The sequence below is a fragment of the Engystomops pustulosus genome, chromosome 11, assembly GCF_040894005.1.
Source record: "Engystomops pustulosus chromosome 11, aEngPut4.maternal, whole genome shotgun sequence".
In the NCBI taxonomy this organism is placed as follows: Eukaryota; Metazoa; Chordata; class Amphibia; order Anura; family Leptodactylidae; genus Engystomops; species Engystomops pustulosus.
Genome location: NC_092421.1, coordinates 54,686,854 through 54,700,994, shown reverse-complemented (window position 1 = coordinate 54,700,994; position 14,141 = coordinate 54,686,854). Strand labels below are relative to the sequence as shown.

The following is a 14,141-nucleotide window of genomic DNA, read 5'->3' as shown; positions in this document are numbered from 1 at the left end:
TATGATAAAATATGTAATATTATGCAAAGTAAATAAAGAACAATTTTACATAGCAGTACAATTGCTAAAGAGTTTTCTGGGATATTGAAGGAGTATTGTTACAACAGACCATTTTTGCCAGCTCTCGCCACCTCCCATACGAATCTGTAATTGTTTTATGCACATGAAAATTAAAATTGCATGTGAAAAACACAAAAAACAAGGGCCCTGTGGAAATCATAATGTTTCATCAGGGGTTTGGCCAGTTTGGAGAAGAGTTTGGCCAAGCAGATTTCAATCAGTTTTCTGATACGTTTAGGTCAATGATGCTTTGCGTTGTGTTTTTTGACGCATTCCATTGGCTTCAGCCTTCATTACATGATAAGGTTACATTGCGTTTCTACTGCATCTGCTAAAACGCAATGTAACCTTATCATGTAATTAAGGCTGAAGCCAGTGGAATGCGTCAAAAACGCAACGCACAACGCGATGCAACGCATCGTGTGAATGCGCCCTCAGTATTTCCATATGCGATTTCGTTCAGTTCTTTAGTTCTTCATAAGCCTCCACAAAAACTGACGATTGTGCTCCATGTATCACTACACCTGCATTATGTCTGAGTGCAATGCATTTTTGACGCGTCGCTTTAGACTTGAACAGGATGTTTTTCCAAAAACGCATGTCTGAAGAAACCCATTGGAGGGGGATTTATCACGACTGGGTGCATTGTGCAATGTTTCTTTTTTCACTGATCCATTGCTATAAAACACATGGAACATATTCATCAGTTTTTTTTCATGCCTTTGAAAAACTGACAAACTGAACAAAATATGACAGATAACTGATTAAATCTGATGGAAAATAGTAATTCACTGATGAAACTCTGTAAGGCTGCTTTCTGTAAGGCTGCGATAACACTTCTTTCTGAGACGCAATCCAAAGGCTCAATCATATGTTGAGGCAACATTGTATTTGAGACATTGCGGCACATTTACTTGGTCCAAAGGAGTTCACCGAAAGTGTATTGTCCGACGATCATGCACTGTGCCGCGATATCCTGCAGGTGTCGCTTCCCCCGCTCAGGTCCGCTGGAGTTCAACTTCTTCCTGGTGCACGTAAGTGCTTGTCTTATGACACAATTTGAAAGTTAAATCCCGCGCTGAGTCCGAATCAGTCGTATAGTCCGACGGCACGGACCCCAATTTCTGTTGCATGGAAGCCGGCGCAGCTGTGACAGAAACCGATAGTGTGCAACACAATCCCAGCGCAGATTAATAGGTAGATCCGGTGGTAGGTGCATCTAACGTATGTAAGGATAGTCCTTTTTTAGGGCTAATCCTTTACTCCACTCGTCTGTGAAACCTGAGTTCTGCACATGCGCAGTAGCTCAGGCTTCGGAGGCCAGATTGCGCAGGCTCTGGCCTGTGTTCTGCGTATGTGCAGAACTCCGGTATCGCAGGCGAGTGTGCGCAGCTCCTCAGCGCTGCGCACTGAAGCTATCTGGTAGGAGGATCAAAGAGGCTACTGGGGCGTGGAGTAGCAACGTCGTGTAGCCTCACCTCCAGCTACTTCACGCCCCAGTAGCCTCTTTAGATTTGCCCGATTAAAGATTATAAAAGATAGAGGGGAGTAAAGGTTTAGCCCTAAAAAGGGGCAACCTTACATACGTTAGATGCACCTACCACCGGATCTACCTTAATAGGTAGATCCGTAGTGGTAGGTTTCCTTTAAGAGGTTCTGTGGAGTGTGTATGAAGAGATTCTGTGGCAGCCTTCTTCTCTGATAAAGTTTGTAGAACTCCTTTTTTTAAATCTTTATTACATATTTACTTTTTTTTTAAAGGAATTAATTGGGGCCCATATCAGTATTTTTAGCCCAGGGGCGCCCACCACCCATAATCCACCCCTGAGCTCATTAATAAGGTTATTGATTGCCAGACCCCACTTTGCAGTAGATTACTCCTTATTTGAGGACAGGGTGCCCACCCTGAAGGCCAACCTGGCATTAACTTAAAACTACAGCATCACCTTGTATTTGATATATTTGGGCAAGATGTTCTGACATAACTGTCCGAGTGTCTATTTACACACCTGTACAATGAAATGTATTTATTATGAGGCTGTAACTACACAATATATTTATTTTTTTACAAAAAACGCGCCTCAAGAAAACGCAGCGTGTGAATAAAACGAATTACTGAAAACCCATAACGTGACACTTTAACCACACGTTGATAAACAGCTGACAGTATGTCCTCGTAGACCCGCGCTGAAGAACGAACATGTAAAGAACGAGCAATAACATAACAATGATGAAAATATCGCTCATAAACAAGTCCTAATTCTCCTGCCACATCCAATATGGCGGTATTAGCCGGACGGTTACCCGGCCAATCACTGGTAACTTCCTATGCCGGTATTCACCAATCAGCGAGACGCTCTTTGTTAGCTTTAAAATGCATCCCCTGCTTTTGTCCAATCAGCGTGGGCGTTCGGGGAAGTGGGCGGTGTCGGGTGCTTGGCTTAGTGCAGGTCCAAGTTAGGTGGCCTCGCTGGGCTGTGTGCTGCAGCTGCAGGGCTGGGGAGGCTGTTGTGTTGCAGCAAGCACAGGAAGGATTGGAGCCAGGGACAAGAAAGGGAAGAGGACATGAAGATGGCTCTCCTGCTGTCTCAGGCTGTCCCTAGCAGCACGTCTGGCAATATGGAGCCGCAGGTAAGAGCTCAGCACATTCCTGCACACAGTCCTGCCATGGAGAAGACAAAATGTCACTATGTTCCCAGTCTGAGGTGACACTGATACATTTGTTGCATGTTTTGGGTCATGTGATGTCTTGCATTTTGGTTTGTATCCCACCAAGGCCCAGAGGTTGTGCTTATTTTGCTATACATATTGGTGACATTTATGTTTTTTTTGTTTTGTTATTGTGACAACTTTATTTTTAGGTGACACATAATACATATAACGTGCATTGCTGCGGTCCCCACACTTTTGGAGTTCATTACTTTGCTACACATGCAAAGTTGCGTTATGCTCGCTATATATATATATATATATATTTCTTTGGGTTGTGATTATTCCCTAATCTTTAAACTGGAATTCATTGTAATCTTAATTATTTGTTTGTATTGTCTTTTTTTTTAGTTCACCCCCCCCCCCCCAGTTTTATTTTGATGTAACACTTTTTCTTAGAAAGTTAAAAAGACCAAAAAAAACCCCCAGAGCAATATTTGCCACCTGAGCTCCGTTCCCTGTCGCTTCAAAATGTCATGTGATCTCTACAACCAGCAATCATGTGATCCGTGTTCTCTGCAAAGGCCAGTTATTGGTTGCAGTGATCACGGGACTTAAACAAGACGTCCATAGGGTCCTGGACCAGAGGGTTGGATAAATCAATTGAAAAATTCTTATGTTTTACTAAAAAAAATTCATGTTAAATAATTCTGGGGCATTTTTTCTTACAACTCTGTGTTGTGTCATTCCTCTGTTACTCCTCCTGATTGATGACTGGATGTTGCCATTCCCCTTGTTCAAAGTAGTGACAACCTATTTGTAAAATATTTAGGAGGAATAACAGAGGAACAGTACAATATACAAACATGCTCTAGGAATGTCATATAATTCAAATGTTCTGGAATACAAATATTTACTAAAACGAGTACCTACTGTATGTGACAAATCTGATCCCAACCTATCTGGATTTGGGTTCAGTAACACAGCAACAGCTGGTCGTAAAGAAAGGGATATTTCTGTATAAAGGTTGATGGGAATTGTGGAAACATCCAAACCTTTACGATTGGGCAGAACTTCCCCTTATATGTGTTAGTTTGCAGCTTCCTAGTATCTTTCCCCTTTCAGTTCTTGATGCTTTGCTGTCAGTGAATAGGAACGTTCTTGTTTACATGCAGACAATGGAACCTGTGCCGAGCTCATACTAGAAATATAACTCATCCTGATAAATGACCTCCATTAAAGCTTAGGGCAACAAAGTAACTTGTAGTCATGCAACCTAACCATACGATGTTGCAATTCCACTTTGCAGCTCTTACAATGAACGCAGTTGCATTGCGAACCAAAGGTCCCAGGGCGCAACATGAATCAGTAGATTCCTGAACAACCCCATCAACTTTCATTGGGTGCAAAATTTGTAATGTTGTGTAGCCACAAGTCATTTTTCTAGCCCAAACCTAAATGGAGGCAATCCTTCATAGGCTAGAATTTGTTTCCGGTCATGATGCCGAAAAGGGGTTGTCCAGTCAGGATGGACATATTCAAACATAATTTTATACCGGCATCTATTGCTTTGGTTAATCTACAGTCCTGTTGGGCGAAGGCAAAAGTTTATGTTTCATATGATCTAACTTGTCTATATGTTGTAATGTGTCTTTGTAGTTTGTATGTGCAGCGTAAAATTATTGGAGCTGTATGTAGCCATAACATTTTGGGGATAAAGTGTTAATATTATGGATAGGAAATAACTTGCTAATCAGTGGGACCCCACGGATCAAGAGAATGGGGCTCGGGTGTACTCTAAATGAACTGAGCAACAAGTTGGACATGGACGCAGCATCACTGATGAACGAGACGAAAGTAGTCAATTTCTGTGCTTGGCTTGCCATAGAGATGAATAGAGCAGAAGGCACATATGTGACAAGCTGCTCTTTTCATTTGGCGTACAACAGAACCTTGTTCTCATGATCTGTGTGTGTGTGTGTGTGGGGGGGGGGGGGGTGTTGGAACCACTGGGTCTCCCTCGATCAGTAACGTATCTCCTATCCTGTGTAGGGGTGAGAAATTTGATGTGGCTGGACAACCCTTTTAATGTTATTCCTTATTCATATGAGCTTTCTGACCACTATGTTCCTATATATATATCTAGTAGCCATGAAGATGTTGAATGGAATGACAGGATACTTGGAAGGTTCCCTGTAATGGGTGCAGGACAAGTGACATAATAGGATGGTACTTACTTCTCCCTATTGCACTGGTACCGGTACACCCTGTCCAAACTAGAATTCCTCTGTGTCTATAAGAAACATTCAATTTTGAAGTTATTCCCTATCCTCAGGATAAGGTGATCGGGGAGGGTCTGACTGCAATCATGAGAACAGGACCCAAAGAGAACAGGACCCATAGAGTTCAAGGAAGCCACCTCAAACATGTATGATCATCTGAAAAGGGAGAACCTTCCCCCCCGCCCCGCAGTGATCAGATGCATCAAGTGACATGACGGGACTTCCCCTTTATTTTTTTCATCCAGGAAGAAGTTCTGGCTCTTTAATTTTAATGAATACTGAAACGAAAAGATACCGAAACTAAAAGTATATAAGAATTAGTTAGATTACTTTGTGCTTACAGGAATCTGGAAAACCCCTCTACTCTCTTGTGGCCCGGGTACTTTTACTTTCTTTCATACGGATGCCATTGATTCTGTACAGGTCTCTCCAAAGACTTGCAGAGAAATGTTATGTGGAGGTCACATCCCTATCATTGACCAATGCAAATATCTTGCATCAGCCGCCTCGGGGACTCAGTGATACGGCTTGTTTGATTAAAATAATGAGATCAGCCGTTATTTATTTTGCACCGTGGTTTTACATTTCTGAAACGATATCTGAAACCCGAAGTAATGTATGTACCAGGAGGGGACAGCACATGACTTGCATACGTACATCAGCAGAGTAGACTGTTCTGTTTTGTATAGTTGCACTGATTTCTTTCTTTTATTCAATGCGGATAAGGGTGGATCCAGAGATTGCCCCCCCCCCCCCCATCTCAGGATCGCCCCACCCCCTATCCGCATTGAATAAAAGCGGTGGTACATGCTGGCAAAGTAATATATGAAATCATATTCATATTAATACAATGGAGCAGATCTGCTCTATGACGGTATATGGGAAAAGTATATGGTGGAAAAGTTGAGAAAATCCTTTCTTGACTCTGAGGGTTAGCAGGTCCTGCATCGCCCTTATATAGGGATTTAGAATTTTGTTACTGTTCACTTCTTCTTCTTTAAAGGTGTGTCTGGGATTAGGGATGCTTCAAGGGGTTGCCCATATATAGCAAACTTTAACAAAGTAAGTATAAGGCCCTAATAGGCTCACCCATACTATACATATTCTGTAAAAGTTTTGCATTCGAATTTCGATCATGTGACCCTCGGGTAGCAGGAGGAGGCAGTTTAGACAATACTGTCTGTACTCCAGCCCTTAATATTTGAGTAGTTATTATGTAGGGGGCACAGACAAAAATGCCTCCTTCATCTCCAGAATGCGAGGGGGTCACATGACTCTCAAGAGAACATCATAGTTTAACTGGATAAGTATGGTATGGGGCAACCTATTGGGGTATTGGTGTTGTCCGCCAGCTCCATAGAGAAGAATGAAGCAGAACGGTCATGCGCGGCTGTCTGCTCCCTTAATCTCCCGGAGTGATGAGGGGTCCGACTGAGTTACCTGGGAACCCAATGAACCTCTCATTTTCGTGATCTGTGGGGGTCTCATCACTGAGACCCCCACCAATCAGCAAGTTGCTTGAATTAGTTTGAAAACCCCTTTAAAGAAAGCCCCTTTAAGAAGCACATAAACATTGTAATGTTTATGTTCAGATTTATATTCAGATTTTTGGCAGAGCAGGGAAATATCTGGCAGCTGGTTTTTATAAAAAGGTGTTATGCCTCTATCAGACATGTTATTGCAAAAGCTCTTCTCCTCAAAAAATTTGTATACATGGACTGTTCGGCTGAGCATTCATGTGTATAGGGCTGTCGACAGGAATAGCTGCTCTGCCAGCTTTAGAGTAGCCGCTGACATGGTGCGGCCATGTGTTACATAGTAGAATAAATAATAGTTTATTTTCCTCTCTGGATTTGTATGAAGGCTCAATACAAACTTTTTTATCATTTTTGTATGAGTTTATTCCATAACCCAGCCTGCTTTATTTCTTTTTTTTTTCTGGCGTTTCTCCAACATGATTTGCTACAACAATGTGGCTACCACATACATTTTATGAGATTTCCTAATCTGTGTGGTTTCTAGTTAAATAAGTTTCTATGGTGGGAAAAGCAACAACATTTGGGTGTGGGACTGACAAAAAATGTAGGAGTAATGGGATTGTAAACAGAGCGGCTTATCTTATTGGCATGGGGGAGGGGGTGGGATGGCATTGATTGATGCCCTTCCTTTGTAACTTGAGTTGGGGTCATTTGGTCAAAGTGAAGAAGTCATTGTAGATGTACATATGGAGTAGGGAATGTGGGAAGTGCTGGTTCTGGTCCATCTGGAGACAAACACCATGTCTAGGCCGGCTCTGCCGTGCTGGAATGTTTTTGAGGCACAACAAATTGAAACCACCCCTGCACTTTTTGGTCTTCAGCAGAGAGTCTTATAATCTTGGAAGTTTACTCTTGTGCGCAAACTTTCAGGGGTGTCCTCTAAAATTTTAGACTAAAAAGACCAACCCCCTCATCCAGTGGATTATGTATTGGCAGATACATTTTCTTTACTATAATGCATTCTTCTAACTCTTAACCCTCTGGGTCTCATATGCTTTCCTTCATTTAGGTGCCATCTATAGGGCACCCAACATCAAAAATTTAGCTCAAGAAAAAAATTTGAGCAGCACGCAGCTATGTGGAGTCATGATGGTGGCACAAACCCTTAAAGAATAGGTTTTCTGATGAGCGTATGAGTGGCCAGGCTGAGTAGATGTAGGTTTTTGTCTTCTGATCCCCTTTCCTCTCTTGACAATGGGAATCCTGTGGCATCTGCTTTCAGGGACAGAACCGAGACTGTATCAGCTGATATCTATGTCCCGAAGTAAAACAATATTATTATTCTAATATTAATAATAATTCCTTTATATAGCGCACACAGATTATGCAGCGCTGCACAGAACTTGCCATATCGTTCCCTGTCTCCATGGGGCTCACAATCTAATCAACCTACCAGTATGTTTTGGAGTGTGGGAGGAAACCGGAGGAACCCCACGCAAAGAAGGAGAGAATATACAAACTCTCTTTACAGATGTTGACCTGGTTGGGACTTTAACTCGGGACCAGGTTTTGACATGTCTGATCTTTTGAGAATGGTGAGAACTAATTTTCATGATCATGGGGTCTTGGTAGTTGTTTCCCCACTGATATGGTTGGGATGACAATCAGAATTTATAAGACCCCTTTACTGGAGCCTTTCTTTCCCCTTCATGGTGTGAAAAGTGGACTTTGTAGGTAGTTGTATGTATGTGGATGGTGTAAGACCTGCAACATGATCCTGCTAGTAAGAAGTTTGTGGCATAGAGATGATTTGTTGTGGTTTTGCTTGGGGCTTATTTACTTATTCTCTTCTTGCTTGGCTCTTGTTTACAAAGAAGATTATCCGTCAGCCTGTCTACACCCAACAACTGAGGATGCACTGCAACCATGGGATCAGCTCACAACAGACGACGCATTGCCACTGCCTAAGCATATACTGGATGATGCTGCCCTCAGCTTATTTAAAGGAAGCCTAATGTCATTGTCCATAGTGGCCTATCTGCAGGTAGCATGTTATAGAGCAGGAGGAGTTGAGCAGATTTTGTCATCAGCAGGTGAGCACCACCAACGTGGCGATGACCATGGAAAAAGGGCACCTACGTTTGAGGGAATAGGACCTGCTCTATAATTTGCAGTCGGGGCAGTCAGGCTAACACATGGGGCCATGGAAACTACTTCTTTGTTTATGAACCTATAGAAAGACGTTTGCTAGCCATTGAAACAACCCCTAGCACATGTCCAAAAAGTTTGTGTGCATTTAGGCTTGTAGTAATTTCTAAGTACCGGTAGTTGGTTAACTGGGTGTTAGCGGTTGGGGGTATGTGCCTTCACATTTTGTCAATTACAGACAATGATAACCCAAATACAAGGAGAAAGTTGTAGACCTATCGATATGATAAACCATATAAATATTTAATAATCCTAATGGCACAATACAACATCATGCAACATGATCATGCAACACAGTACAAAAATCTAAGCTGCTTTTTGATGAAGCCATGGTGATCATCTTTTATGGCGTTACAAATCAACCTGCAAGCGCAATGGATGGGACAATTTGCTGACCCGGCACATTGGACCTGCCTCCGGCACTTGTATGCTGATTTGTACAACTCTCTATGCAGTTGTTCACTTGTTTAATATGTTTTTGTTGCTATTAAAGGCACTATTATTGGTGTTGGAGCATTTTTGGTCCTGGCACCATGGTTCATTTTGGAATTCATTGGAGTCATTTGAAGTCCATTGGACGGGCCATACTATGAAGTTTGTGCATGCTTTTAGATTTCATCAATACTACTTCACTTTTTCATGGTGCTCCCACATTATTTGTATATCTCTGAAACACATTTTGAAGAAGAGCAGCAGATTTTGTGGAATATTCTGCTTCTGTACGTAAATAAAACCATCTGGAAGTACTCGGAAAGCCATAACAGAAGTGATGAAACTGTGGGATAAAGCAGAATGTGGGCAGGCGACTCGTATTTGTATGCTATCCGGACTGTGCGGGCGATCCAGGACTGAGGTCTAGGACATATAAACCCCTTGCCAGGTATAAGTGTAGACACAATATGTTCTAGTACAGGATGGCTGCTTTCTTCTAGCACACGCGTCATGACATTGCTACCCATATTCTCGTATACATCATTGGATGCCAAAAACAACTGTTCCTGGTGTATTGGCCACCCGTCTCCCAGGTTTTCTCTGGTCCTGCCTTAAACCAACACACAGAGTAATTCCATCTTTGAAGCTGCCTCTAATAAGGTATGAAGATGCTATATAAATATCTATTAGCAATCCTGTTATCTTAAGCTATTGCTTCAACCACAGGAGAGCTCCAATAATATCCTGAAAATCAGCTGCTCGTTCCGCAGACGTGGGAAGTCTTGCAACCCTACATCCGGAGCTTTCTTGTGGATATAGGGCGTTAACAGACTTATTTGGTTTGTGCCCACATGAGAACTTCAGGAGTTAACCTTAATTTTTGTATAGACACATTGGGGCACATTTACTTATCCGGTCCCTCCCCGATCGCGAGGTGCGTTGTCCAACGAGGATGAAGTCTGCCGCGTTTCAACAAGATCGTGCGCCCGAGATCTTGCATGTGTCGCTTCCCCGCTCAGGTCCGCCTGAGTTCACCTTCTTCTTCTCGTTAGATGTGAGTGCATGTCTTGCGACACAATTTGAATTTTAAATCCCACGCTTAGTCTGAATCAGTCGGGTCGTCTGAATGCCCGCCCCCCCCCCCCCCCCCCGATTTGTGTTGCGTGCACCAAAAACCCCTGTTAAATGTGGCGCAAAATGGAAACCCGACGGAAATGCAGTCCACGGACCCTTAGTAAATGTGCCCATTGTTGTCCTAGGTGTTAAAAGTGAGTATATGCTTGATGCCAGCCAATATATGAAATATGTACAACCTGAAGAGCAATACATGGGAGTGTATTACTGGCACCCCTCTCCTCATCAGCAGAACCACTCTGGCCCTCTATGGTCACTGTTAGCATCTGAGTGCATGTTATACAGAAACACAATGTGATTTCTAACATGCCTCTATTGCTTTTCTTTTGCCTACTATAACTTTTCTAAGAAATTCCCATTTTAATCGATATGCTAATGAGAGGGTTGGAGCATACAGGTGTGTCATTGGTACCAAGAGCACTGCTTTTCCTGCTTGGACCACTACCCTCTCCATCTGATAAGCAAGAGTTTTGTCTTCTGAGAAGCATGCAGCTAGACTAGAAGAGGGAAGGGAGTTAGGCAGGAATAGCAGCTCTATGGGTGCTTGGGGCATGCCCAGGGTTCACCAACTACATCATTAGCATACGGATTAAATTGGAGTTTTTTTTTTGGCAATGGCATACTAGAAAGAAGAAATAAAGTTATCATGGGAATCGCAATAAATTTCTCTAAAAGATGCTGCCCGCACATTATAACGCTTGGTGGAGGTGGTAGACTCCCTTTAATGAGCGGTCAAAGTCTTACAGGATTGCCTGAGAGTGGTTCCCTTATTTCCAGCTGACTGTAGTTGTTCTGACTGTGCAAGGGATGTTAATCTCCAGACTCTTCTCTTCTTCACTCACAGATATAATATAACAAATTATTACGTCTCTGCCTCTTCTTGTTTATTGAAACTCCGGAAAACACTGATGTTATTTGCTGGTTCAATCCAATTACTGCTGCCATGAACACCGCTTATTCCATGGGGGATTTGCTACTCCTGCTTGGTTACTTTGCAGCTATTGCCACTTCTTCTTCGAGACTTTGGCGACATAAAGAGCTATGAGGATCTATTAAATACACCTACTTCTGATACCTTCGTCTTGGACTGTGTTCACACATGCAGCAGAGCACTAGTTGTAGAGTCAAGGCTTTCTTCCACTGTATTCTAGTGATGATCAGGGTCACAGTTGTTTAACCCTCGCTGATCTGACAATGGTTTATAGGAAGAATATGCCATCCATGCCTGTCCTTAGATGCCCTTTGAGGAACTTGACCACCAACCAAAAAAAAGTGATTGTTGGTGGTGAAGCGGAGTAGAAAGTTCCTTGTCTGCACCCCCCTTCCTGACTAGACCTTTTGTGCTGAGTAATAGGCTGTGACGTGCTCTCTATCATGTGGCTTTGCTGATTTGGTCCCTGCCTATTGTCTTATAATCTTGAAGGGTTTTTTTTCTGACCACTTTTTGCATGAGGCAATGTAAGCGAAAGAGCTGCAATGCCTCAGACATCATGACTTATGTGTCATACTAATTGTTGGTAAAGTCTTATGGTTTCTTCTAATGTGTTAGCTGAATCTGCTCATTTGTCAAAGGTCCTTTAAGGGGATGTGCAAAGTAAGCAAGTTATCCCCAACCGGTGAATTGGGAGATTACAAGCTAATTTGAGGGCAGTCATGGGATGAAGCGGGGTCTTCAAACCCCCTCCTTGATGCAGGCACTAAATTGGAATGTCCCCTGGTCCTTTTAAAGGGGTTGTGCAGAGGTTGAGAAATATGGCTGCCTTCTTCCAAAAACAGTGCCACAACTGAGGGGCAATACCTGAACAAACCATGGTCAAGGGTGGCGCTGTTTTTGGAAGAAAAAAAAAAGCAGCCATGTTTTTCCAATTTTCTGACAACCCCTTTTCTCTGCAGAGCCGCCCCCCACGTCCAATGGGAGTGGTCAGCAACAAGCGGTATGCCCCCTCCCCTGCAACCTCGGGAAACTGCTTAGTCATGCGTAAAATAGGAGGGAGATGGGTGTTTTTATATTTTAAATGGATGCATGATGGAGCGGTTTCCCAGGGGTGTTGGGGGGGGGGGGGGACGCTTCTCACTGGCCACTCCCATGGGACATGGGACACTGTTCTGCAGAGAAAAAGGTACATTTTCATTCATTTATTTAAAGGAAAAAACAAGTTTTATTATAAAAAATGGTGTGGCAGTGTGCTAAATATTCTCTTTGGGGACATGGGGAGCCAGAAAAAGGGCTCCTGACTTAAGGAGTTTTGGAAGCATAAAACATAAAAATTCCCCCAAATTTTTACATGCATCTCAAAAGCAGTTCAAGGTGTGCTGAGGGATCTTGCATATAAATCTTATATATTTTATCTTTCTGTCATAATTAATGTAAGATGCCCAACATTTTATTTACATTGTGTAACAAAAGGTGTTTTATGTGGACATAAAGAAATATGATTTGCAGACAATTTTTATCCGCCGGAAAAAATAACTGCAAAGGACAGTAGGTCTCTTGAATACTTGACGTTTTTTTTCTGAACAACGTCTGGACCGGTTCCAAACACTGAGATTCTTGGGAACTATTTATGTATTGTTGACAACTGTAGACTAAACCTATTTGCTATCATTGTAATAAAGACCTTTTGATATCCTAGAATATTTTCACTTCCTACCTTTCCCATTGTCTCCATTGTTTTGGAGGCTACGCAAATGATGTCATGTTCTCAAGTGTGTTTACTGAAGTTTCTGTTGGAAGATTTTTTTTTTTTTTTTCCAATTTTCCCAAGTAACCATGACCTCCCAAGCTGGAGAATAATTCACTGACCACTTAAGGTATGGATACAATTTTACTACCATTGAGACGAACGCATGGTGAGCCCTTGTCAAGGATGAAGTTTGGTGCAATGTTTTGGGCAAATCGTTTTGTAGTTGAGAAATGGAAATCTTACAGTCCATGTTTTTTATTACTTTCCTTGATTTATTTATTTTTGTGCTCCTTGTGTAGTAAATCTGTTTCCACCTTGAAAATGATCATCCGTCTTCTGCTGACAAATCTCAGTATGGCTTTAGTTTTGTTCTAATTTTGGCCGGTGTGAATACCTAGGGCAGCTCGGCTTATTGACTTTGGGAATACCTGGTGCTTGTCTAAGAACGTCCAACTTTTGGTTGATATATGATCATTTTTTTAAAGTTTATTTATAGGGCGTCATTTTTGGATTACAACTTTACATCTAGAAATGTAAAAACATTTTGGGACAAAAAAAAGGATTTATTCATAAAAAATGTCTCAATAAAGCCTTAAAACCACATCAATAGTGTCTGTCCTGCAGTGGATGCTTACTAATGAAAACTATGCGTGAACCGAGCCGAAGGAAATTTGTTTTATTTTTTATTTTTTCAGGTTGTATCTGTTGCATGTGTATGGGGTTTTCTACAACACCATTCATGCAAATGTGGCAATTGCTGAAATTTCTGAAGTCGTTGTCCTGCATGTACAAAAGCCCTAATTTATTTATATGCACCCTGACAATGTCCTATATAGTAAATGGAAGCATCTGAATGACAAGCCCTGCCAACACTGGATTATCACAATACTTTCCTAGGGCTTGCCTTTAAAGGGATGGTTGAATGTTCATCTTTAGAAATTTGTGGCAGCTCCAGCCTTCATGCTTCCGATTCCATACAAATCGCTGCTATTAATTATGATTGTATTTTTTTTTTTTTTTTTTAAAGGACATCTACCACCAGGATGAAGGGATGTAAACTAAGCACACTGACATACTGGTGTGTGCCTCCTCTTGCAGGATTTGCTCTTCTTCTAGCTTCTTATCCCCTTGTTTTACAAAAAAAAGGCCTTTAAAATTATGCAAAGGATTCTGAGGGGCTCCAGACTCCATAAACACCTTTGGACCCCCTCAGG

General features: G+C 42.1%; 1 protein-coding gene across 1 annotated transcript in view; it reads left to right on the top strand.

Moving 5' to 3' along the window:
* Positions 1-2,475: 2,475 nt before the first annotated feature.
* Positions 2,476-14,141, top strand: part of WBP1L (WW domain binding protein 1 like) — a 30,862-nt gene continuing 19,196 nt past the window's right edge. The window contains exon 1 of the mRNA XM_072131144.1: positions 2,476-2,691. Within this exon, the coding sequence (XP_071987245.1) occupies positions 2,626-2,691 (66 nt within the window). The 5' untranslated portion in view covers positions 2,476-2,625. The remainder of the gene's footprint in view (positions 2,692-14,141) is intronic.